This window comes from Euphorbia lathyris, chromosome 7, assembly GCF_963576675.1.
Source record: "Euphorbia lathyris chromosome 7, ddEupLath1.1, whole genome shotgun sequence".
NCBI lineage: Eukaryota > Viridiplantae > Streptophyta > Magnoliopsida > Malpighiales > Euphorbiaceae > Euphorbia > Euphorbia lathyris.
In genome coordinates, this window is record NC_088916.1 from 59808602 (window position 1) to 59836293 (window position 27692).

At 35.5% G+C, this 27692-nt stretch overlaps 1 protein-coding gene across 2 annotated transcripts; it reads right to left on the reverse strand.

Moving 5' to 3' along the window:
• Nucleotides 1–6479: 6479 nt before the first annotated feature.
• On the reverse strand, nt 6480–27653 carry LOC136235809 (lysine-specific histone demethylase 1 homolog 3). 2 transcript variants are annotated; one of them, XM_066025845.1, is made up of 9 exons: nt 27499–27653; nt 24924–27274; nt 22159–22300; nt 19692–21929; nt 17707–17800; nt 14600–15084; nt 8319–9035; nt 8101–8175; nt 6480–7203 (listed from the first exon to the last, which is right to left on the reverse strand). In XM_066025845.1, exons 2-9 carry the CDS (start codon nt 27164–27166, stop codon nt 7138–7140), a joined length of 6060 nt encoding a protein of 2019 aa, XP_065881917.1. In that variant the 5' UTR covers nt 27167–27274; nt 27499–27653; the 3' UTR covers nt 6480–7137. The 2 variants fall into 2 exon arrangements, 1 of the variants encoding a protein (XP_065881917.1); XR_010691939.1 differs by lacking the exons at nt 6480–7203; nt 8101–8175 and adding an exon at nt 11671–11791 and having other exon boundaries at nt 8908–9035.
• Nucleotides 27654–27692: the final 39 nt, after the last annotated feature.

Sequence of the window (27692 nt, forward strand, 5' to 3'; positions counted from 1 at the left end):
ACTTCCTCTCCTGTGAAACCATTGTACGTTTTCTTTCAATAACCGGAGCCTCTAGAACCTTTTCCAATGGTTTTTTATTTTTTCTGCAGTTATAAGCCATGTGGCCAATGTTTGAACAAACTTTACAGAAGCTTGGTAATCTCTCATACACCACATCTATCCAAATTTGTTTTCCTTCTCTCTCAATACCCATTTTAACAGGAAGCTCATTCATCAAATCCACATCAATTAACATTCTAGCATAATGACCAAACTCACCTTCAAGAGTGGTATTATCAAATCGTATAAGCCCTCCAATACCCTTTGAAATATCCGAAAACTTTTGAGGATCCCAATACTCCCATGGAAGAGAATATAATCTAACCCAAACCTGAGCATTTGTAGACTTCTCAGCATAGGGGTCAAAGTCCGGAACCCATGGTTGCAAACGGAAAGTACCTGGCTTAGTATTTATAATGCCCCACGCTAGCAACTGATTCTTGATCTCCTGGGATCCCAAAACCACATGAAAAAAGCCTCTCCCGATAGATATCAGTCGCCAAGAATCCTTCAAACCCCAAACCTTTGTTAAATTTTCCTTAAGAGAAAGAACCTTCCATGGGGCATCTCCTTTGTTTAAGATTAACCTGTCAATCAGAGATGAGGAGCAAAGGGCCGCACGCCTATCATAGGCAGATTGAGAAATTCTAACCGATCGAAGACCGCCAATATCAGAAATCACAGTAGACGAGTAAGGAGTCGGATCCATATTCCCAGCAAGGACCTTCGCAAATGACCTGCCCTGCACCTCCAAATTAGGCTTTCTCAAAGGATCCTATGAAATCGAAGTAATCTGTGGTTGCGGGATACGCGATTGCGAATTATGAAAATGGGCCATTGGATTAAAGAGAACCTCTATACCGAGGTAGTTATCTAGATAATCCATGGTGGATAGTCTTATCCTTTAGTGATAAAAAGAATACTGATAAAAGAAAAAAACAACAGAAGAAAAACTAAGCATCTCCAACTTCAATGGACATCAATATTCCCAAAATCACTTGATCATTTCATCCAAATCTGAAATTTAAAAATTATTTATAAATTAGTTGTATTTATAATAACACAATAATTCAACAAGAAGAAATATAAGTTTTACCTATATGATGAATAGCACAAAAAAAAAAGTGGAGCAACCAATAATATTTCGCACTAAATAGTCATCGCCTCTGAAATGTTGAACAAAAAATTAATAACATATATTTTTTTAAATAATTAACCATATATATAATCTATAATTTATTTAATTGCAATAAATTAAACATACCAAACTCTCCAATTAGAAATCTGAAAAAGAAAAGGAAAAAAGGGATTAGTCACTAAGTAAAACAAATAACCATTAAAAAAATAGAAATTAAAAAATTACAATCTTCTTGTCTTTGGATATCATCAATATTTTCCTCCACACTTGGTTTGTGAAGTGAGGTCCTCAACCAATCTTGATCACATATTAAACGTTTTACAAATTTAGGAGTCAAAGAACTCCTAAATGGATCAAGAACTCTCCCTCATGTGCTAAATGTAGATTCTGAGGTTACAGTGGATATAGGATGCCAATACCTCTTTAGCCATTTATACAAGGACAGGAAACCTTTCAGAATTGATTTTCCACCACTTTAAAATGTCAAAATCTCCATGGTCATCTTGTACCACCTCACTTAAATACTTTTCTAGATCTGATTTACTTTCCGCATCCCCACCGTTTACTCTTGTCTTCTTATACTTTTCCTGAAGTTGAGGCTTTGTCCTTTTAACCGAAATCACACTCAGATTATCCACTTAACTTTCACTAATTAGAGAATCATTTACAACAGTCATAGGAGGTACAAGTTTTTTCCTATAATCTTCATACAACTCAAATATTTCCTTTTTCACATTCTTAAATAATGTAGTCCCATCAAATTCACCATATATTTCAATGAAAACATCTTCCATAACCTCAAGTTTTTCACGGGGATCAAGAATAACAGCAAAATAAATGAGCATATTAATTTTTATAGTATCCCCCAATATTTGTCAAACTTAACTTTCATTCTCATTCCCATTAAACTGATGTCTGAATCATCACTTTTTTGCTATTTTAATATTTCACCATATAAATGTGAAATCTCACCCCAAAAAGTATTAGAAGTGACATACAAAGATCCAGAAATACGCAAAGTAGTATCATAAAATTCTTTTAACATAGTACACAAGGATCTAACAACATCCCAATCACTAGAAAGAGGCACACCTTCATCCGCATTCAGTTCAACACTATAAAATGGATCATAATCACTCCCGTATCTCTCAAAAGCCCTCTCAAAATTTTGTGCAGTGTCCAACATTAGATAAGTGGAATTCCATCGAGTACACACATCTAGACACAATAAATTCTTGTTAGGAATTTTTTCAACTTCAATACATTCTTTGAACTTTTTTAACCTGGCAGGTGACTGCCTAATATACCTCACATCATTCCTGATTTTTTTTATAAGCCCAATTAATTCTTTCAATCTGTCAGCCACCACTAAGTTAAGAATATGGGCAATGCACCGCATATGAAGGTATTTGCAATTTCCAATACAACCCTCCCAATTGACAAATTTCTTTTTCAAGCAACTGTTGTGTCATTAGAGCTAGCATTGTCAACTGTAACTGTGAAAACACCAATAATCCCCCACTTAAGCAAACATGATTCAATATTCTTACCAATAGCATCACCATTATGAGAATAAATTGTACAAAAATCCAAATCTTCTTTTGCAATTTCCATTCAGAATCAATGTAATGTATGTCCTGTCCACGTATCAGTAGTGATGGAAATTCTTTGCTTATTAGCTACAAAATATTCTCTCAACCTAGTTTTTTTCATTCAAGTAAAGTTGATAAACATCACGTGCCACTGTGGTTCTACAAGGAATTTTAAACTTAGGTTGAGCAGCAGCCATATGTTTTCTATATCCCTCATAAGTGCTAGGCTCTCTCTCTACATGCTTTTTGATCAAATTTCCAAGTAGACAAATAACTCATATCAGTTTCACCATTACCCAATGCCATCATAGGTTGTAAAGCTAATTGTTTTTGCCTAATCTCAACATTATGTGGATTTTTTTTACATGCACGCATATGAGTATTCAATGCAGTGGTACCATTCTTATATGGATCACAATAGAAATCTTTATCACAATAGTTACACTTGTCTTTTGCATTGCCCTCCTCATCCGTAAATTCAGTAAAATGACCCCACACTTTAGCTCTTGGCTTCATTGGCTTCCTTTTTGCTTTTAGCTTTGGAACTGCTTCAGTTTGTTGTGATTATGAAGCAACTTTTACTATTGGTTCAGTAGCTCTAGTTTGATCTTGAATTCTTTAGACATCTAAAATAATTTTCATAATAAAACAAACAGAAGTTAGAGTTCAATTAAAATAGATTCAATGAAGGGAATTCAAAAGGAATACATCTGATAGGCTCCCCAAATCCAATGTAAAAGATCTCAACTCAAGGGCTAATGGGGAAAATTCTATCGTATGAGATGGGGACTTGGATGCAGCAAGCTATGAGAACAAGGCCTTGAATTCGGGATACCTTAACAATGGAGGAAGATTCTGTTCTAATGGCAACTCTGGCTTTCTTAGAGGTCTGAACATTGGTAATGGATAGAAGCGTGGCATGAGGAAGATGAATATAAGGAGGAGATTGAAAGCTATAGCTCGACGGAAAGGTTTTTAACATGGACTGAATTTAAATAAAACAGAGATGCATGGAATGAGTTTTTAAATAAAATGATTCGAGATGACTATGAAATGAATTTTAATAAAAAATTTAAAATAATAAATGAGTTTGTATTACTAACCTTTTATTTAAATGATAAAAAAGATGATCAAATTTTGAGTGGAGAAATCTTTGATGGAGAAGGACAATATGCACCGACGTGAATTAGCATATGGAAAGAAAAGTTTGTAGACGAAGAGTTTGTGCTTTTTAATAATAGAATATTGTTGTTATTATATGGACAATTTAATTTGTGCAGTAAACAATAAAAAGAAGATGAAGAGTTTTTTTTTTTTTGTACAAGGAAGGAATTTGAAGAGTTGGTTTTGATTTCAAAACTATCAATGCAATTTAAATTTAAAATAAGAAATAATGATAGAAAAATCCAATTTCAACGACTTATTACTTGTTTATTATTAAATCTACAACTAACTTATAAACAGGACCAATTAATTTATACTAACTAATAATTAATAAATCTAATTTTTAAATAAATTTAATTTAATTCGATCGGTTCAGTTAATTCGATAATTTTGATTTAAAAACCGAACCGGCCGAAATTACCGAATTGTTATAAAAAATAAAACCGAAACCGAACCTAATAGATCGAAAAACCGAACCGAAAAACCAAAATACTTCAGTTCAGACGGTTATTTCAGTCTGGTTCAATTTTTGCACACCCTAGTTTTAACATCTAGAACTTTATTGCAGTAAATATATTAGCGTTTATAACATCTATAACTTTATTGCAATAAATGCACTAGCGTTTATAACATCTAGGATTTTAGCACAATAAATGTAGTGGAGTTTTAAATTTTAATGCAATTGCAGTTTTAAATTTCTCTGTCTATTTAGAGCATCTCCAACAGCCTCTTAATTTGGTTCTTAAATTAAAATTTGAGGAAGAGTTAAAAATCATCTTCAACAGCCTTTTAGTATCTCTAACTTTATTTTTTATTAATAATTTATTATTGAGTCTCCCTAACAATAAATAATAATCCTAATAATAAAATAATAAGGAGTAAATATAATGAGTATTATTGGAGATGATATATCTTAACCACTTTTAAATCACTAAAAGTCAATTATTTATATTATTTATAGAGAGTGTACTAAGAGACTCTTGAGATGCTCTTAAAGAACATGTTCATTTAATAAGGAGTTTTTTCATTGAATAAGAAATGAATTCTTCTTTTCCAAAGTTGTTATCGAATGTTAAAGGTTTCATTCGGAGATCGTGCGCGATTTAACGATTCGAAGCAGCGTCAATGATGCTTGAACCATAAAAAGGGTAATATGATATCTTGAAATTGGGTAGATGAAGATTAGAAACAGATGTTGCCAATTTTTGGTTTATGAGGATAGATTTTCTCTTTCTCTTCAACTTAATTGGCAGCATATGTTTGTAATCTTCAGTTTATCAGAGGTATGATTGTTTATTTATAGCCATCCAACACTTTGATCGTGGATGACAATTCTTCCTTTCGCAACTGCAAATCCAACAATAACTCAACCATGATATGATCTGCTTCCATACCCCAATATATCCAAATCAAATAATCGCAATAATCAAAGTCCAATAATATGACATAAGATACTATAAGAAGAAGCATATATAAATATTTCACTTGCTTTCCCATTTAGATCATTAATTGAGGACTCCAATAATCAATCGCTGGTTTTGCTTCAATTCTTCCCACCTGACTCCTAAGAAACTACACTATCCAACTCGTTCTTCTCCACCTAAAAAATTCGAGTATGTCAGTCTGGACGATGCAAGTTCGACAAAGGAACAAAAGATTAAATTACGGAGTAGTAAGCCATCTAAATGAAAACAACAAAAGCAATGAACTTAGCTAAAGACGGCTCAATTGTCTCGAATAATAGATCATAATTCATGCCTACGTCAAGTGGTCGTAACATTCTTACTAGTGAAAGTAAAAAGGATAAATTCTCAGGGTTACCACACATGTAGAAATAGCCTAGCATCAATAGAATTAACTCAGATGAAAATTTGCAACTCCACAAACATATTGCATTACTCAAGTAAAATGAAGTCAGTGAACTGACCAACAACTTCAGCCACCTGACACAAAAATCAGCACAAGTAGCAGGAAGCCCGGGTCCCTTCATCACTGCATAAGCTATCTAACTCAATGCCAAGCTTTCTTCGGTCCACTGATATCAAATAAACAACCTAACTGCATTCCACTGCATCAGATGCAGATTGAGCAACAGAATCAAATAACTAGAAATATCTGTCAAAGGTAAATTAACTTAATAAGGATGTGAGAGGGAAGGCGACGAATGGCAACAGAGACATACCTCACTGAAACTCATAAATAAATTCACCAGCCTGGCATAGGTAGAGAGAAGAGCAAGCAGATAAAATGACAAAAAGGTTAGGCCAGTTCTAAAACCACCTTGTTTTGAGAAAGCAAGCTATAGAAGTGTTGCATAGCAACCAAAATAAAAGTAAAATCCTTACATGCTGAGCCAAAAAAATTTAGCCCAATCTGAATACCTTACCATCAAAACTCTAATTGCACCGTTCATTGTAGCATAAAAAGAAACAAACAATCGAAGTTAAGGTCATACATATATATATATAGCATGCATGAATCGGCACATAAATTGGCACACACGGAAACAAAGAAAAAGAGAGATAATGGGCAGCACAGTCTTGCTATAATCCAGAAAGAGTTTCCTTGGATTGAACTTTTTCAACATAAAAGAGAGTTAGTAATTGATATTCGCTTTAAAAATGAGGACAATAATCTACTTTTTGGTGGAAGAGAAAAACGTTCTGTGTCTTGCCACCTTGAAACAGTCCTAGGCTGTACAAATATTTAAAAAAGAAAAAGTCAGAGACAAGCAGTATCTTTTTTGTGGGGTCCCTTCATAAAAAAATTGGGTATTACTCTCCACCCTTCAGAATACAATGCTGATGAATTATGAACTGATTCCTAATTTGATTAAGATGTTCTGGAGTCCATCTGGATAAGTGGAGGGAGCTACCGCATTTGTCTGTAGCTGCTTTCGCCTCCTGACATGCAAAGTACAAAGCTAACAACATTTTCCAGGAGGCAACAATTGAACAATCTTCATTCAGGCCAAACAGAAAACTGATCTTCATTAAGGCCCTTCCTAACCATCTACTTTCACCCTTAGTATTTTCTGGATCAATCAGCGATTTTGGAAATTTCAAATGAGTATGTACACAGGGAACCCCATCCAGAAATACCACATCAACATCTTCTGCTGTGTACTCTGTGTACGGATAGAAAGTAGCACACTGCAGTTGTAGCACGCATTGAATAACACAACTTAATCAATCTTGACGACAATCAAGGTCTCACAGTTGGCTTTGGTGCCATGTGCCTCTCAATTAATTTGTCCACAAAGGCACGAATCTGCACATTCAAACATCCAACAAAGAGTTATTACCATTAAAACGAGTTTTAAGCAAAACTGTGAAGTCTTTTACCTCTCAAAAAGCATTCATAAGTGCAGTACGATGAAGTCAAACAGACTCATCAAGAATTCAACAAAAAAAAAAGGGGAAAGTTCAAATAAAACCCTTGTGGTTTCACTAATTTTCAGATAAAGGACTGTGGTTTACTTTTTGTCAAAACGAGGACTGAGGTTTCGCACTTTTAATAATGCTATTAAAACTATCTTTAACGACCTGAAAATGAAAATTTTCAAGAATTAAAGTTGTTCAATGTCATATTTTCTATGGAACTACATTTTCGATTTTAGAAAATCATGTTTTTTGGAACTTTCTCTCTCTAAACATTAACTTTCTCTCTCTTTACCAAACATCATCTAAATAATCTCGAAATAAAAAAGTTGAAGAATTAAAGTTGCTTAGAATATTAGTAGTTCTTAAAATATGTCATTTTTGAAGTTGTTAAGGGTGATTTTAATAGTATCAATCGAAAAAGTCCTTATTTTGCTAAAGTTGAAAACCTCAGTCCTCGTTTTGACAAAAAATAAACCACAGTCCTTTATCTGAAAATTAGTGAAACCACAGGGGTTTTATTTGAACTTTACCCAAAAAAAAATTATGCTAATAAATTTTAAAATGTTTTGAACTGATAAAAAATTTCAATATCCACAATGTAAGTCATACAAATAAGATAGCAAAGACAGTTAAACTTTCCTATTACTATGAAACTGAAACAGACCCCATAATGGGGGAAATTGAAAAATGAAATATTCCCGGAGAGAGTATTGCTCTAGCCACAATGTCTACTTTACAGGCAAGGTTATATCTTAAGTCTATACTCTACTATTGCAGTATGTACCTTATTCTTGCGTTTGAAATCAAGAAACTCGGGAACAGCCATTGCTTTTTCTAAATCAGTAGCCTGCTCCATGACCTGATGATAATCAATTTAGATTTAAAATTTGTCAGTAGATGGAAAAGCTGCACGTAACATCTTAGATTACCAAATTCTAGTCAATAGTACTTCTAAAAATGCACAATTTGAATCCAAATACAAACAGAAGGAAAAAACAAGACCTTAGTTGCGGTTTTCTTCATTATTGATTTGTACCCGTCCCTGTCAATTTTTCTTGCCTTATAAACAGGCATCAGCAGTGATGCAACATAATCCACAACAGCCTGTTTGATAAGTTCTGCTCCTCGAAGATGATGTCTTTGCAGATCCTTGTTCGATGTAACCTGTGAGATTGAGCTCTCATTCGCTCTCTGGTCGTTCTTCCATGTAGGTGGTTTTGAACTTGTGTTTGAATCCTCTTCATCCTTTATATGCATGGATGGGTGGAAAAATTCTGAATCAGCTGCAGCAGCTTGAGATTGCCATCTCTCGATGGCATGATAGTCCTTAATCCCCTCACTACCAGAACTATCAACCCATGCTCTAGTAAGCAAACTACTGTCAACAGCTGCATTTTCTCCAGACTGCTCTCTGAAATTCATATGGCACGCAATCTCATTTGAATGACTCCGCTGAGATAAGTTGTCCACTGATACCCTTGAACTATCGAGGTTGACACAAGCTGCAGAGAAATCAACAGACCAGTCCCTCACTCTGCAATTCCTTGAATCTATTTCTGACATACAATCTTGTCTACCCAGTATACCACCAGACCACTTTCTTCTTATATCGCTTTCATCCATCTGAGCATATTGTTCCCGTCTAGCAAATTTGTGAAATGAGGGTATTTTTGGAAGCTGCATCATTGTGTTACACTTGGCTTCTGCTGATGCATATGCCTGCAATTATGTCAATTATATAATCAATTCATGGATGTAGAATAACAAGAAAGAAAATGAACATAGACTCTGAAAAAATTGGAGGGAAAAACGTAGCCTAGAAAAATCAAAGAGAGAAAAAAACTTCAAATCCTAGTATAGGCAATAGACTTTAATTGGAAGAGAAGTCACCAAACGGGTGCTTGACCAATCTAGAACCAATTAATCAGATTCACTAACAGAGAGAGAGAGAACAAAATTAAGATGAATATGCCCTTTCAGTGTCGAATTCGACTTCGATAATGTGCTCACATAATACACTCAAAGGGACAAATCACAGTAAAATCTAGGAAATAGAATGAAGCTGATATTTTGTTTAGAATTACCATGCTAATGGTGACAGAGCAACAGAATCAAAACAAACTATGGGAATGTTAAACAAAAGTGAACAGTAGGATATAAAGATTGTGTCATGAACGAGCTGTTGCTGTTTCAGAGTCCTAATTAATAGTCTATTATTTTAAATTATTTCTTTAATAGTCTTATTTGTATTAGGAATATTTAAATTAGGAGTCATGCATTAATTAGTTTTTCATCTAGGATCTGTTTCGGTTATAGTAGTTTATGTCTATTTAGGATTCATGCATTAATTTGATTTCCGCAATAGTTAGTTAGCATATAGGATGGGTCTTGATTTCCGCAGTTAGTGGTTATTCTCTATTCCTAATTAGTTGATGTTTCCTATTTTGTAATTCTGTCTCTTCTATTTAAAGGGGAGATTATTAAGAAAATGGTATCAGTTGAAAATCCAATTAAAACCTTGAGAGATAGCGGAGTTCTCTCATAACTATAAGAATAATATCTCTGATATATTTACAGAAACGATATTAACATTAACTAATCCTCTATATATATACATCAAGTGTCTGACTATCTCAAGGAGACAAATCTTTGTCTAACTCTTGTAACCCAAACTTAGGTTAGCTAGGAAACCAAGTTCAACTGGACTGCTAGTCCAAGACTCAGTCCTAATCTAAGACAAACTCCACAATCCAAACCATACTGTATTCTTCCAATACTCCCCCTCAAGCTGAACAGGGAGTGGACGAACTTTCAGCTTGTATCGAACAAACAGAAAATAGCCATTGGCCTAAAGAAGGAGAAAACGGCCTCTAGCCGATTGGAGTCATTAGACTATCCCCACAATATTCACGATGAGCTTTCCAAAACTCAAACAAATGGACGAAAGGTCCTCAGACCAACCGTGATACAGCCAAGCAATCTTGTGCTGACATAGGACTCTCCTTAAGGTAGCTAACTGGTCAAATAAGCTTTTGACTTTCTGGATCATCACTATGATCATGACCATGAGCATGAGACTGAGATGCAGACGTTTCTCGAACATCTTCAATGCGCATAAACCTGTGCAAATTGCCTTCAATTTCGTCTATCAAAACATCAACCTGTACCTCACCGAGACAAACATAACATAACTGGAAATTCCAGTTAGGGTTTGAATTGGGAAGATGAAGAATGTTTTTGAATGGCAGCGAATTTTGTTGCTGGTGCAGCAGGGGCAGAGGTAACTATATGCTGGGAATCAGCCATAGATGAACAGAGAAGTGAAGGGGAGAATCAGTGACTCAAGAACGAACAACACAGTCAAACCAGAACGAACGAACAGACGACTGCAGACACAAACCGTAAGCAAGAAAAGACACAGACAAGGAAGAAAGGGGTAAACGGAAAGAAAAGGATTGCCCAGAAGAAAGTAAAATCGAGAAGAGTTTCTAGAATAGAAATTGACGAGATGAGATTATGGAAAATGAAATTTGAAGATGTTAATCAACAGAACCGCAACTCAGGAAGTCGAAGATGATAGGAACAAGACGACTCAAAGGAGATAGCAAGGACTGTAAGGATTTAACGAGAAGGCAGAAACTGGATTTTTAATAGAGACCTAAGCACCGATATTTTTTTTCTTTTTTTTTTTTACATACAGGGCTAAAAAAAACAAAATGCAGAACTAAGAATCTATTTGAAGACGATGAACGGAAATAAAATTCAGAATGCAGACCGAGATAGAAATAGAAAGCACAAACGAATCAGAAGAAAATTGGAAGATAGTTAGTTGTAATCAGACTGGAAAGTGCAGAACAAGACAAGGCAGCAATAAGAATCGATTTTGTACTGGAAAGAGAAGAAGAACTTGGGCCTGAATAGAAAAGCTCAGAATCGGCCGACTAAGGAGAAAGAGAATGATCAGATGAATTGGTGTTTAGGGTTTAGGTGTTTTTGTCACGAGACTTTTTTTTTTCTTCTTCTTCCTCCTCGAGGAAGACATCAAATTAGCCAAAGCAAAAAAAAGTTAGGATATTTGGTGTTTAAACCTTTGTAGCTCTGATACCATATAAGAATAATATCTCTGATATATTTACAGACACGATATTAACATTAACTAATCCTCTTTATATATACATCAAGTGTCTGACTATCACAAGGAGACAAATCTTTATCTAACTCTTGTAACCCAAACTTAGGTTAACTAGGAAACCAAGTTCAACTGGACTGCTAGTCCAAGACTCGGTCCTAATCTAAGACAAACTCCACAATCCAAACCATACTGTATTCTTCCAATAATAACAAGATCCCAAACCTGTGTTCATACAACTTGGTCTCAGAGCCCAGTGTTATGGATCTCCATGCCCTACAGCAGCAAATTGAGAACTTCATGATGGCCATGAACAAATCTGATCAGGAGCAGGACAAGGCCGAAACTGAGGCAAAACAACAAGAGATGTCAGCACGATTGGATGATCTTACTCGGAAGATTAATGCTAGTCATACCAATGACAGAGGTTCAAAAGGGGGAAGTAACATCAGTGGTTTCCGAGAAAATCAGGCAAATATGACTGACAACAGAGCTATATTCCAAGGTATGCAAAACTTGACTTTCCAAAGTATGATGGAGCCGCTGATCCATTAGGGTGGTTGTGTCGCTGTAAACATTCTTTTGAGCACCAATGGACAGTGGAAGAAGAGTGTGGGCTTGGCATCGTTTCACTTAGAAGGCTCATCTTTTTTGGAAAGATTTCAAAGAGCATTGCAATTTGCAATTTGGTCCTCCAATCCAAAGCAACAAATTGGGGGAACTAGCCAAGCTGAGACAGACAGGGAGAGTGGAAGAATACCAGAAACGGTTTGAGCAGCCAGGGCTGATAAGTTGTTACCTCGACAGGAAGTCGAGTGATTATTGATTCGGCTGAAGGATTCTATAGCAGTTGAGGTTGAATTTCCAGAATCCGCCAGATTTAACAAAAGCAATGAGCCTTGCAAGGTGGAGGATCGTCGAATAAATCGGCTTTATTATAATTGTGATGAAAAATATACTGCTGGACATAAATGCAAGAAATTAATTTTATTGCAAGGAATCGAGGAGCGCCAATCAAAAACTGAGGATGACCATGGAATGTCATACTCATTTTCGAAGGGGAAGGCAATCTCATGAACGAGCTGTTGCTGTTTTAGGGTCCTAATTAGAATTATGTTTTAGAGTCCTAATTAATAGTCTATTATTTTAAATTAGTTCTTTAATAGTTTTATTTGTATTAGGAATATTTAAATTAGGAGTGATTCATTAATTAGTTTTTATCTAGGATTTGTTTCGGTTATAGTAGTTTATGCCTATTTAGGATTCACGCATTAATTTGATTTCCGCAATAATTAGTTACCATATAGGATAGATCTTGATTTCGCAATTAGTGGTTATTCTCTATTCCTAATTAGTTGATGTTTCCTATTTTGTAATTCTGTCTCTTCTATTTAAAGGGGATATTATTAATAAAATAGGATCAGTTGAAAATCCAATATGGTTATAAGAGCTTTGTTGATTTGTCTTTGAAATCCCTAGGTTGGTTGATTTCTAATTTTGTCTTTTAATTTGTGTTTATAAATGTTAAATGATTTGGTTTACTGGAATTAAGTTTCATGTAAAATTTAATTTGCTTAAAGCTTAAATTAGCCCTTAACCTATTTCCTGAAATCCAATTAGATCCTTATGCTTTAAAAATCCTCAATTGAGTCCCTAATCTATCATCAAATCATCAATTAAGTTTCTTCCTTTAATGTCATACTAAAGCTGCTAACATATCTATCAAGTTAACATTAAAGGGCGGCCCGGTCGCACTACGCGTCCCCGCTGAGCGAGGGTCCGGGGAGGGGTCCCACCACAAGGGTGTACTGGGGGCAAGCCTTCCCCTACCAATTTATTTGGCAAGAGGCCGCTCCTAAGACTCGAACCCGTGACCTCTTGGTCACACGACAACAAGGTTTACCGTTGCGCCAAGGCTCGCCCTCTTATCAAGTTAACATTATTTAAATATTTTTATGGGGGCCATTAAACTTACAAGCATAGTTGTTAAATCAAGAATCCAATCGTAAGACTCGGTTCAAATATTCGTATTATATAAAATAAAATATTTGTCTAAAAATGCAATTTTAATTTGTAAAAGAAAAGGTCATATAAACTAAGTACTTAAAATTCAAATTCAAATCTAATGCAATCCTAAATAAAACTAAAATTCAAATACCAATCTAATGCAATCCTAAAATTCAGATGTAAGTGTGCTCTGTAAGTGCTCGACGTCCACCATGGAAAAGAAAGAAGAAAGTTTGGAAAGAAAAGAAAGAAAGTCAGAAAAGGGCCATATTTGTGTATGTAAATTGAATTTGGAAAGTTGTGAGTTTTAACTTTTAAGTAATCTGTAACTTTATCTATTTCTTTGAATTCTAATTATTGATTTTTTAAAATTTTTTATTCATTTACTTTAATTATAATTGGTTGTACGGGGTCGCACAAAAGTCATTCATGAATCCTATATTTAATTGAACTGCACAGATTCCAAAACACTTGATGGCTGGTAGTTTTTTCTTCACATGCGAGAATCGTTAGAATCGGACGACTCAGACGATTCGGCCGATTCACCACTGATTCTGGATATTTTCCATTCTACCTATAGATTCGGACTCAGACTTGAATCGTACAATTCGAATCATTAATCGTGCAATTCTAACAACAGTGCTTACAAGCTGAATATTTAAGAGGGAACGGTAATAAAAAAAAGAAAAATAAACATAAAAAGGTGAAAAACACCTAAATGGCCCTCCATATTCAAAATATTTGTAACTAGGTTGATTTTCTATTACAATTTTATTACGAGTCCTATTTCCGCAATAGTTAGTTACCATATAGGAATTAGTGGTTATTCTCTATTCCTAATTAGTTGATGTTTCCTATTTTGTAATTATTTCTCTTCTATTTAAAGGGGAGATTATCAATAAAATAGTATCAGTTGAAAATCCAATTAAAACCTTAAGAGTTTCTCTAACAATTCTGAGATCGTGGGGCTCTCTCTTAACGAGCTCCTAACCGTTTCCAACAAGATAGGTAAGGGAAGGAAGACTTTTAAGCATTCTTTCCTAGAGGATTTTAGGGTACAAGGTCCCACAAGAAGATCCCAAAACCATGTTCATAACAGATTGTAAAACAAATCATTGCAGCGACTGTAGTACAAAGGGAAACGAACCTCAACAGCTGCTCGAGCAGCAGCACGGGCTGCCTCAGCAACAGCTAATGCAGCCAATTCTTCCTCAGACATGGCATAGTTCTTCTCCTCTACCTCAGTATCCTGTTTGCCTAGGGAAGCATTGGACATCGTTTCCAATTTTGAGTCTGTCAAGGTTTCTGACTTGACCAGCTTTCCATTGACTTTCTTCATGCTTGAATTAGAAGGTAAATGGCTTCCAGATTGTGGCAGAACATCTAAACCCCCTTTACTCTCCAGATCACCATGAATAGATCGCAGTGGTGGCTTTCCTGATGCTGAATTGCCGATAGATTTTCTCTTTGAAGCATCTACTGCAGTTGCTTGCCGCAATTGCTTTAGCCTACCATTTGAAGCTTTTTCTCTGCGGAAGACTTCCAACCATACACTAACCAGCTGACTTGCTATGGCACGTATATCACGGCTAGTATGCACGCACACCTTTTCCTTCACAGTTTTCCCTATGCCTACAGCAACATATTTGAAGACCAATAAGAAAACAAGACTGAATACATTATACAGTAAAACCTCAATAAATGAATATTCGACAAATTAATAACCTCGATTAAATAATAATCTCGCTAAATGCATAAGATAATAATTTTAAAAATAATTCCTTTTGAGACCCATTGAAAATATAAAATAATAATTCATTAAATACGTATGAAAATTACACATAATTCATAAAATAAAACACTTCCTAAATAACTTTTATTTCAAATTTTATGCTTTCCTAAAATATGTATCAACATACTTTTTCTGTAGAAACTCTCTTGCTTTAGTTTGAATCATTTCTCCAGTCATGTTCACTTTCTCTTGATATTGGAGAAATCATTCATACAATACCTTTTCTAATTCAGGATATTTTGCTGATTTGTACCTTTTAACATTGCTATTTGTTATCTCTTTTGACAAATATTCTGCTGACCTTTTAAGAGTATTTGATATTGTTGATTGACTAATAAAGAGATCACACTTTTGTTGAACCCACTGTTGCAAATCTTTTTGACTTGAAGAGGGATGCTTAGAGCATCTCCAACAGCATCTTAATTTGGCTCTTAAATTAAAATTTGAGAAGGGAGAGTTAAAAATCAGCTCCAACAACCTCTTACAGGGTGTTTGTTGGAGGGGATATAGAAGGAGGGATAAACCTCTTATCCCACTAAAGTTATACCTAGAGGGGGTGGTATAGGACATGGGGATAACTTATTTAAATGGAAAAGCCTAATCTGTCCCTCAAATTTTATTATTTATTCTATTTGTTGTGTTTTGAAAATTTAGTAGAGTGTTCCAAATATTTCTCAAGTTAATTTTAATTTTTGAACTTTTGAAAAATTAAGTTTGTCCATATATTATTGTAGTACCAATATAGAATGAAATTAATTACATTTAATCTATCATCTTAAATTTATTAGTTATTCTATTTTTTGTGTTTTGAAAATTTAATAGTGTTCCAAGTATTTCTCAAGTTAGGATGATAAATTAAATTTAATTAATTTCATTCCACATTGATATTACAATAATATAGGGGTCTATTTAAATTGGGATAGGGGTAATATAGTAAAATGAATCATTTTATGCATATCCATATCTTACATACCAAACATGAGATAATAAGCCCTTCTATGCTATTTTTATCATTATCCCAACCTTTATCCCTATCCCTATCCCTATAGAATACCAAACGCCCTCTTAGTAGCTCCTCAAATCACTAAAAGGCTCTCCATCCTCTTTATAATAAAGAGCCTCCCTCTACTCTTAGTGCCTCCTTTCATTTTTTTTTAATAATTTATTATTGAGGACTCTATGAGATGATATGTATTAATTGTTTATATTATTTTTAGATAGCAGATAAGAGTCTCTTAGAGATGCTCTTATTTTTATACTCACATAATGCTTTCTCATCTCATCGGTTAGCGTAGACTTTTTTACACCTTTCAAATGAGTAGCCATGAAAGAGAAGATATAATATATGAATTTTTATATTTTGGTATATGAGGTTAAAGTACATTGTCTATTTATAAACTCTATATTGTGTGCTTGAAACAATTAGTAACACTTCATATTCTAAGAGCAACTATAGTGGAAGTAACAAAGTTTTGTTACTTCCACTTGCCAACTAAGCAAAAATAACACCAAACAATAACATCCCACAATAATCCTTTCTTACTTCTAAATTTTGTAGGACCCACCTATCATAAAACACTTTACATTCGCTCAAGTAATATACAATTAATAATTTTTACATAACACAATAATTTTTTCAGTGCTTATTATAATTTTTTCAATACTTATTATAATTTTCATGTATTTTACTGTTGTATTTCATGTATACAAGTTATACCCACTAAAGTTGCTCTAATTACATGTACATGCATTCTATTTTGAATCACGTCAACACAAGATTAATAAACTCCTTAATTAATAAACTTCTTTTTAACAAGATTAATAAACTTAGATACAATGCACCACCATTAATTAATGTTTATTTATTTTCTTTTCTTAGTTACCGAAAAACAAATTAATTGTTTAATTTGAAAAATATAATGTACAAAATAAAAATTATTCTATAAATTAATAAAATATAAATTTATCGATAAATTAACAACCCCGTATAAGTTAATAATTTTACACGTCTCAAGGATATTCATTTAGAGAAGTTTTACTGTAATAATTATTTTCTACACCTTTTATCAGGATAAAGCACCCACAACACACATCTAATTAAGAAAAGGACCCGTCTCCTTGTAATAAATAAGCAGATGTGTAAAGATGCATTCTGTTAAGGAAACGAGTAGTGTTAAGGAAATGAGTAGTGTCTGAAAATTCTCACTTCAAATCTTAGTGAGGAAATACAATATAAACTACTTGAACATTCCCCATTCATATTTCCACATTAGCTTGATCTTCAATGAAATTTTACCAACATAGACAATATATTGGTTCAAATGTAGTTTACCGACACAACAAAAGCAAACAATCCAGCTGTATTAATAATATTCTCATAAAACAAAATCCTCACACCCATATGCATTCATGTGCGCAAGTACATACATCTGTAAAAGAAAAATCAGATTAAGAGACCATACCAGACAATCGTACAGCAAGTAGATCGGTTGAGACACGTACAAGAATACGAACACAATGACGCAAGAGCTGAGTCCCATCTTTCCCCATTGAATCCTTTCATAAGATAAATTGTATTGAGTCAGAAACTTCAGTTGCCATGTTACAAACAGCAGGTGACACAAGAAACTGGAAAATCAATAAATAATTTGAAGAAAAACTTGTTATTTATTATTAGGCGAGCAGATTTATAATATTATGAACGAGCCCGCTAACGGGCGCCCCGGGGCACAAGATAAGAAATATATTTTATTATTTTTTATATAACAGATATTAAACGATTTGCATTGTAATTAGTCAAATTCTATGCACTAAATATGGTTGTAATTGGGTAGTCTATTTAATGGTAATTTAGCTGTCATTTATACCACTTCTTCTTCTTCTTGTCTCTCTCTCTCTACAAATCTAACGTGTACTTCTCTCTAATATCAGTTCTTTTTTTCTTCTTCTTTAATTAATTTAGTTATCATTCAAATCATGCACTTGTGCTCTAAAAAATTAGAAAACCAAGTATTAAAATTAGAGGAAATTAGTGAAGAATTGGAGATTGTGTAAATAATAACCCAAAAATTCGGATAATGAGTTTCTTCTACATTATTTGGAGGCTGCACTCGAATTGAAGTATGTAATGAATTTTCCAAATTCGGATCTTCCCCCATGAACGCAACTATGTTTTCATTCGATGGGAGGACATTCAAATCAAGCATTTTGCTTTCAAAAATTAGAAAATCAAGTATCAAAGAAATAAGTGGGGAATTAATTTAATTAATTTTGGCACAATTTATTAGATATATATTGTATTTATGGTAATTATCCTATATTTATGCTAATTAGCATAAATATAAGATAATTACCATAAATACAATATATATCTAACATAATTATTTAAGCTTTTGTCTTTAATTAATTAATTTGTGTCAAACCACTTAATGCATATAATTAGCATAACAACAACAACAACAACAACAAAGCCTTAGTCCCGAAATGATTCGGGGTCGGCTAACATGAACCATCATATAAAACCGTGAAAATCAAGTCGTGTCAGCGACACAGATTCGCTCCCTCCACTCCGTCCTACCCACTACCATATTTTCCTCAATTCCCAATAAACTCATATCACTCTCGATCACCCTCCTCCAAGTTTGCTTAGGTCTTCCCCTACCCCTCACCACTACATCCCTTTGCCACTCTTCGGTTCTCCTAACCGACGCATCAAGCGCTCTACGTCTCACATGGCCAAACCACCTTAGTCGGTTTTCTCTCATTTTATTCTCAATAGATGTGACCCCTACTTTTGTCCTAATTATTTCATTACGCACCCGGTCCTTTCTCGTGTGACCACACATCCATCTCAACATACGCATCTCCGCCACCGACATCTTATGGATGTGGCAGTGTTTCACTGCCCAACACTCCGTACCATATAACAATGCTGGTCTAATTGCCGTCCGGTAGAATTTTCCCTTCAATCTATTAGGCATGCCGGGATCACAAAGGAAACTCGTAGCACTCTTCCACTTCGACCAACCAGCTTTAATCCTATGAGCAACATCTCCATCTACTTCTCCATCCGTTTGGATAATAGATCCTAAATACCGGAAGCAATCCGAGGCCTGAACAACTCTCCCATCTAGGGTGATTGTCCCTACCTCCCTACTCCTACGGCCGCTAAACTTACACTCCAAATATTCTGTCTTACTTCGACTCAACTTAAAGCCTCTAGATTCTAGAGTTTGCCTCCATAGTTCCAACTTCATCTCCACTCCTTCTTTCGTCTCATCAACCAACACAATATATATCTAACATAATTATTTAAGCTTTTGTCTTTAATTAATTAATTTGTATCAAACCACTTAATGCATATTATATAAAAAATAATAAAATATATTTCTTATCAAGCGCCCCGGGGGCGTCCGTTAGCTTTTGCCTATTACGAAATGCAACATACCAGAATCCATGAATCAAGCATGGCAAGCCCTTTTCTAGTCCCCGCAAAGGACTTCAGGGTTTCAACAGGAAGACTCAGCAACTTTTTGGCCAGATGTAATCGTCCTGCAGTAGTTTTTGCACTAAAGAACATTTCTTTCAATAAAGCTTCCCTGGTTAAAATTTGGGCTCCATCTAAAGTATTCTTGTAGAGGACATTGGAAATCTCAACTGCCTCAAGTCGTTTTGTTATGTCTCTAACTTCATCCCTTTCACTCTCTGAGTGTCGCTGTGCAGCTTCCATTACCTCAACTTCAGCTCTGTAGTCATTTCCAGTATTCAATATGTCAACTATACGGACAGCCTCACGGAGCCCACTCACCATTGCACCACCAACTGTGTCAGGATGCTCCTTGCAAGTAGCTTCACCAGCAAAAAATATACAATTCTCAACAGGCCTGCCCAATATATCATAGTCTTCCCCAGATGACCCAATGGCAACATAGGAGTAAGCACCATAACTGAAGGGATCCCTGCCCCAATCAGTCACTACTGATGCAATTGGATCGGGTACAATTGTTTCCCCAAAAAGCTTACGGAGTACCATGACCGCATGGTTTACATGATCTGATGAGCTCATACTTTGTTCGTCTAGAGCTGCCTTGCCAACAACTAAGGCTATGAGAACAGGAGCCCCAACAGTTTTCCTGACATTCCAAAACATAAAACAATGACCCCTCCGGTCAGTTTCCTCAGCAGTAGCTCCAAAGTAATCCACAGAATCATCCCAAAATACTTCTGGAAATTCCATTACAACTTTATTGAGAACTCCAAAACCCAGCCTCTGGATGGAAGAACGTTTCCATAGGGGTAATGGAGGATTAAAACTTATGGCTTCTGCTTTTAAGCACCCAAGTGGCACTGTGATCAACACAGCGTCGCCCAGAAACTCTTTGCCGTTGGATGTAGACACTCTGACTCTATTATACTGATTTCCACTTAATCCAGTTTCCTTGGTGCAATATGAAATATCTGCGACTACATGATTCAGGTGAATGTTAAGCTGTCTGCTGAGGGACTCAACAACATTACTGTAACCCCCTTTGATCATACAATGAGCTCCTGCAAATCCTCCATAGACATCATCTTGATTCCAGTACGGAAGAGATACTTCTTTCAATGAAGCAGCACAACCATACTCCAGATGAGCAAAATGCCAATCCATGACTCTCCTCTCAAGAGGACTCAAAATCTCATCTTTAGAACAGCTTCTCTCGGGAACTTCACCTTCAGCACCACAAGTTTTTGAATCATATAAATCGTCAAATGCATCAGATTCCATTTCTTCAGCATCTTTTCCTACACGTTCAACACGGCGACTCTTAAGGGCATATTTTAGCCCATCCTCCAGAGACATTTTCATTGCATGTTCCCCCTTCTGCGCGACAAGCAATACCATGTCATCAAGAAGGCTGTTGAACTCTGCTTCCAATACTTCATCAAGTTTTGTAGGAACTTTTTCTCTGGTGACAATATCGTAAAGAGGGCAATCACTATTCAGGACTGTCAACTCAAGGCCCAACTGGGCACATATCAACGAAGAAGGGTCTGGTCTTCTTTCAGTTGCTACATCAGCCTCAACACCAGTAATAATACTGGCCCCAAGATCCACAGGAACTGACAGGGATGAGTGATCTGTATAAACTCGACCTCCTATCCTACTCCTAGCCTCAAGCAGGGTGACAGAAAATCCCTGCCGTTGCAAGTGGCGTGCAGCAGTTAAACCAGCAGGACCAGCTCCTACCACAATGATTTTCTTTGTGATCTCTGAGTCACCGAGTGACTCATAATGCTCCTCCTTTAACTCTGGAGTTATGACATCTGTTCCACATAATGAATCGGCGTGAGCATCATCCAAATGGATCCGTCCATTGGCTAATTTTGCACTGACAGTATCAGTTTGCTGGATATCTCCAGTTGGGTATTCTGCCACATTGGATGCTTCTAGTTTCACAAGCTCCATGCTTTTTGTAGCATTTGTTGCTGGGTGTTCTTTATCAATTTTAACTCCATTATTTGCCTCCATTGAAGTCTCAGAGCTTTTAGCTTGACCGAGGATAAAGGAAACTCCATCCTCCAAATCAGCAACAGAGGCCCCAGGATTTACCTCAAAAGTTTTCTCTTCAAGAAGTTTATAATTGTGCTTGACACTAGGTTCCGCCTTCTCTTTCTGGGAAGCAATTCCAATATTTATATAGCCCTGTAAAGATTTCATAATTATTTATATTCTGATACTAGAAGAACAGAATATACACAACAATTCAGCATTTTTATGAAGCAACAAGTTGTGAAAAAGGAACAAAAATACCAAATCATTGAAAAGCTGATAAAGAAAAATAAGCAGGGATAGAGGTCAATAGGGAGAGGGAGAAAGATATATGAATAGAAGGGAACAAAAATTGGTAGTAAGTAGTAACCAGAAAACTTACATTCTGATCAAGAAATGCATACACTTCCCTAATTAGAGAAGCACGTGATGATTCATCCTCAAAAGGATTATCTGTGACACCACAGTCAGCAAGAGGTAATATGCGGCTAACATCTTTACTCCAAAGACCTAAGATGTAATTCCTGCATATGGAAAATACAAAACAAATTGCGTTCAGGAAAACGGGTGAAGATTCAGAGTTCACCACCCATATAATACCTCATGGCCTGTCCCAAATTCTTGACTAAGCAATTTCATATGGCATATTCTAAACAAAATACGATTGTTCGATCAGAAGCAGTAATGAACTTAAAGAAGAAAAATAAACAAATTAATTATCCAATTTTAGAAAATGCAGATCCATCATAACCTCATTTACTAATATAAACAGATGTCTTTGACCTGTAAAAGTTAAATAAATTAAAGCAACATAATCAGTAATTGGAGTGCAGCAGTGCGGATAATCCCAAGGGCCAAGGCAAGAATTTAGGCACAAAGCTTCCATAGCAGGCAACAATCTAAATAGCATATTCTTACTAGAGAATAAGAAATAAAGTAAGATTGACTATATACAAGATAATGAAAGAACAGAAATACTACTTTGTCCTATAATATTACATTATATCCCGCAGAAATGTGTAACCAAAATCAACTTAGGATTAGAAAGTTGTAATAAAATACAAATCCAATAAATAGTCTATTTCAACAAAATAAGAAAAAGGTACTAGCTAGTTTATAAGTCACAAACACTGTAACAAAAGGATCCGTAATATGAGTGCACGCTAAAGAAAAATAATATATAAAATCATAATAACAACAATTAACATTTCTAAAATGCAACAAATAGTCAAATACTAAATCATATCCAATTATCCATAATCATAAGATGCATGAAATAAATTCCAAATTAACTACTAACTCTTCCATAATCATAATTCATGATAAAAAAAAATGGGAAATTTACAAAACTAGGCCTTTGGAGAGGCCCATTTACATTTCTAGACCTATTTGAACACATGCTACCAAACTAGATACTTTCAACCCGTATACCAAAAATACCCTTAGACTCTTCAACTTCCTATCCCAAACTCAATGCAAGCTTCCAAAACATGGCAAGTTCCATTGATGTTCACCTCATCAATACGACCGAACTGGAGTGTTTCTTTCCATTGATGTTGATTCTAACACCTCTAAGGAACACAGACATACTATAATTGGTTCGCATCCTAAAATTTTAAACTGAAATAACTGATACCTATGGAGAAAAGTCAAAACTGTACTTGGCATCCACCATAACTATTGGTTCTCATTTTATGATTTTGATTCGCATTTTATAAAATGAGAAGCCAAAAAGCTTATCATTTCATAAAATGCGAACCAAAATCATAAAATGAGAAGCAAATATAGTTTCGCAAATCATAAAATGCGAACCAAAATCATAAAATGCAAACCATTTTGGTTCTCATTTTATGAAAAAAGCTTCTCATTTCATAAAGTGCGAACCAAAATCATAAAATGCAAACCATTTTGGTTCTAATTAGTGTATTACAGTTCTTCCCATTGCCTTCTTCGTGAAGATTATATGGAAATCGAGTTTCGATTCTATTAGTTTCTGTTTTCTTCGTTGTGCTTAGTTATTTTTGAATTTGCATTGAAGAGATTTCTAACGAATACCACAAAGATTATTGTTTGCTCTTCTTCGGTTTAAATTGCTTACTAGACTGTTACGGTAATCTTTGTGGTTAAGTCATATGCTAATTTTGCGATAATTCTTCAGAAAGTGCACGTCGGGGAAGAATATGAGGGGTTTGAAGAAGAAGAGGGGTCTGTGAGGGTATTTTTTGGAAAAATGTATTGGAAGAGTCTAGTTTGGTAGCATATGTCTAAATGAGTCTAAAAATGTAAATGTACCTCTCCATTTGGCCAATTTTGTAGATTTCCCTAAAAAAAAATCTAAATTTAAAGACTAAAGTTCAACCAAATCCTAAGCTAATTAACTAATAGCCTAATAACCACTTTTCATCAAGACTGAAGTCTCCATTTGCAATATTTCTGAACTCTTCAAAATGGAGCAGCATTTTTTTGTGTTGTTCTTTGCAATATTTCTTCCGTTTAAATCTTCTTTCCTATTTTAGTTATTTCTTTTTACTCTAATGTAATTTCAGCCGTAGATCATATAGATAGGAAAGGGTTAGATGAAACATCCTATTTTTAACTTGGAATCCTAAAAAACAATATGTAGCTTCTAGCTTGGGTGTACTATGGTCATTATGTCGAGCAAAGCTGAAGAAGTCAAAGATTAAAAGCCTATTATAATTTCTAGTGTTATTTCCAATCCATAGATAATTCATGATTACTTGAGTTCTTACACATCTTCAAGCGCAGAGATCAGAAGAGCACAATTAGATCACATATCTATTCTTTTTAGCAGCCACAAAAAGCTAAAGATCAAAGGAGCTTATCCTTTTCTCCAAGTCACTCAATGAAAACAAAAATTTGGCTACAACTTAAGTAGAATAAAATAGGCTAAAAACTTAGAGTGCAACCTTCATAAAACATTATGCAAGAAAAATTTCAAAGGAAAGTAGAGCTCTAGGCATCACTGAGAATTTACTGACCCAAAATGTACCAAAATAACCCTAAGCAAGTAATAGATAATAAAAAGAGTACTCCTTTGAACTGAAAAAGTATTAAGAATAAATATCTAATAGAAACATGAAAGATAGCAGCACAGGAAAATGCAAAGTGAATATCCAAGTGACTAACCTGCATTCTAGATATTCCTGAAGCCCACCTTTTCGTTTTAAGACCTCCTTAAATTTTATCTTCTCAGCTGGACCAGCCGCACGGACTTTCAGTCCAACGGACACAGCTGTTACCCCGGCATTTTCAGCCTCTGCAACACTAAGTAAAGAAGAATCAGACTTCTCTCTCATTCTAAAAGATCTATCACTGTCCACAACCTGTTCATTTTCCAAATAAAGGTGATCACTTATCAAACTCTCCCAATCAGGATCCCCTTCATAAGCCATGTCCCCAAGTCTACGCCTTTTGGGCTTCCGTGCACCACGCTGAACAGCTGATAATTTACCATCTTTGATGTCATAATCAGGGATGGACACTGCGTCTTCAGGATAACTTTCATTTTCCTCTGGAGTTACAGATAGAGGAGAGGCAGCATTAGCTTCTTCATTCATGGAAATAGAATCATGACTTGGGATGCAGGTCTCTGTCATGGCATCATGAGAACGCAGATTTTGATGTTGAGGTGACATGGAAGACTCATTCAGATGAAAAGTCTCAAAGGAGTTCCCTTGATGGTTCATGTGGAAATTGTTATGGACTTCACTAGATATTACATTGATTGAGGATAGCTTACCATCAGAACTTCCAACGTCTGCTGTTCTATGAGAAACTGAAACAGGACAAGTATTCTCAGAATAGCCAAATGGGCCATCACAAGGACCACAAATTTCTCCAATCTTTGGTGAAGATTCAGCATGTAGGGAAGCTTTTGAGAATTGATCAAAATCAATCTGGTTGTCAATTTTAGATGCTTTCTCAATCTTCAAATGGAGTTGAGTTGAATTAGTAGATAAGGTCTTCAAGGAACCAGCAGAAACATTTCTGGATGAAATCTTAGATGACTTGTTTAATAAATCATCATCGAAAGGCAATGATATTTCTTTTCGACTTGAAGGAAAAGAAATTTGAGGTTCTGCTTCTGCAATGCAAACAGCAGAAGCATCCTTAGACAGCTTCTCACATGCTTCTGTTTTATCTTTGTTGAAATTACGTTCACTCGACCTGTTAATGTCTTCAAACTGCACTGAGGCAGATGTAGGCACTCTCATAGCATCATGAAAAGTGTTTTCCTGCCCCGAAGAACAAAGCTTGAAATCGTTCTTCAAAGACAGAGTTTCCAGGCTATCCTCATCCCCTTGACCAGAAAGGGAACAATTTTCTTCAGAAATTCTTTGTGAGCAACAAGGATTCAACATAGGTCCCTCTTTAACATTTGAGATATCAGGATCCAGAATTCTTTCATCTTGGTTCTGGTCTGAAGGTATACCAAGCCTCTTATGACTGGAACTCATATTTTCATCACAATTCTGTTCCATGTGATCAGAAGCTTTACAAAAACCATTATCAAAGCTCTTCTGTCTAACTGCCTTGTTGTCTTGATAGGGAGAATTTTTTAGACTTTCCAAATCTTTGCAAACAATGTTTGAGGCAGAATCAGTTCTAGGTACCTCTACAGCTACAGATTGGGAAAGCACTGAAGCACCATCAGAGATAGGGTCCAACCCGTCTGCCAATCTCAGAACCCTACCATTCTTTTTTGAACGTAAATTCAAGCGAGACTTCCTTGCTGGGCCAGACTGCACCTTCTGAAATATACATGACAATGAGTCCTCCAATTTATCACCGAGTAATGAACAATCCTCCTTCTGATCTCCTTCCTGAGATTCCAAAGTTTCAGATATCACATCAACAGCAGAATCACTCTTAGATCTACCTCTCTTAGCATCACCTTTACCTTTTTTCACCTTTTCTTTAGGTTTGGGTTCTGCTAGTCCTTTATCGGTAGAAACATGCAATACATCACCACCTTTGCTGCAACCTTTATTTGCAGTACCTTTCAAAGGCTTTGCACTAACAGATCCAGTATCTTTCTTAGGACCCTTCAATCTTTTCCTAAAACTAGCTAGTGTGTCATCCATGCCTGCTAAATCATCATCCTCAGCCAACAGTTTCTCTTCCTTAGCTTCAGCCTTGACCTTTTTAGGGTTCCTTGGTCTCTTCAACTTGAAGAGAGACCCAATCGGTTCATCATCATCAGAATCAATACCAATCTCAATTGGCTTCGATCTATTCTTTGCTCCAGACTTCTTCTCTTCCCCTTCCATTTTATTAGCCCTAGGTTTCAAGGAATTGAGAGACAACCCTTTAAGCAACCCTAAGTTAGCCTCACAAGGGTTAGAACCTGACAAATCATCATCTTCCATTTGTCTATAGTCAAGAAACTAGAGCTCATATTTCTAATAATGTCTCTTCTTTTAACAATTTAAACCCATATCCACCAACTTGCAAGCTATAACAAAAGGAACCGGTACCTATCCAGACACAATAATTCACAGAAAAACGGTATAAGAAAAATAGAAAATAATAAAAATCAGCATAACAATAAAATAGAATTGCTCTCAATTAGTGACCTACAATGCAAGTATTGTCAATGGCTTCCTCTATGCAAGAGCAGTGCAAAAGGAGAAGGAAAATAGGGAAAATAAAAATAAAGTCAAGGTAAGCCTTGAAAGAAAGAGAAGAATGGAAATCAGACCTGAAAAACTGGAGTAACAGGAGGAAGATGGCGTTTATGGATGTGCCGAGCGAGAGCGAGAGCGAGAGTGAGAAGCGCACGTTAGCGTCTGGTTTCTGGAATCGGAGGAGGGTTGGGCCGATATACTGTGTCGCGATATAATAGTATGAAGCTTATGATTTCGTTTTTACTTTTTTCCCAAAAAAAGATAAAAA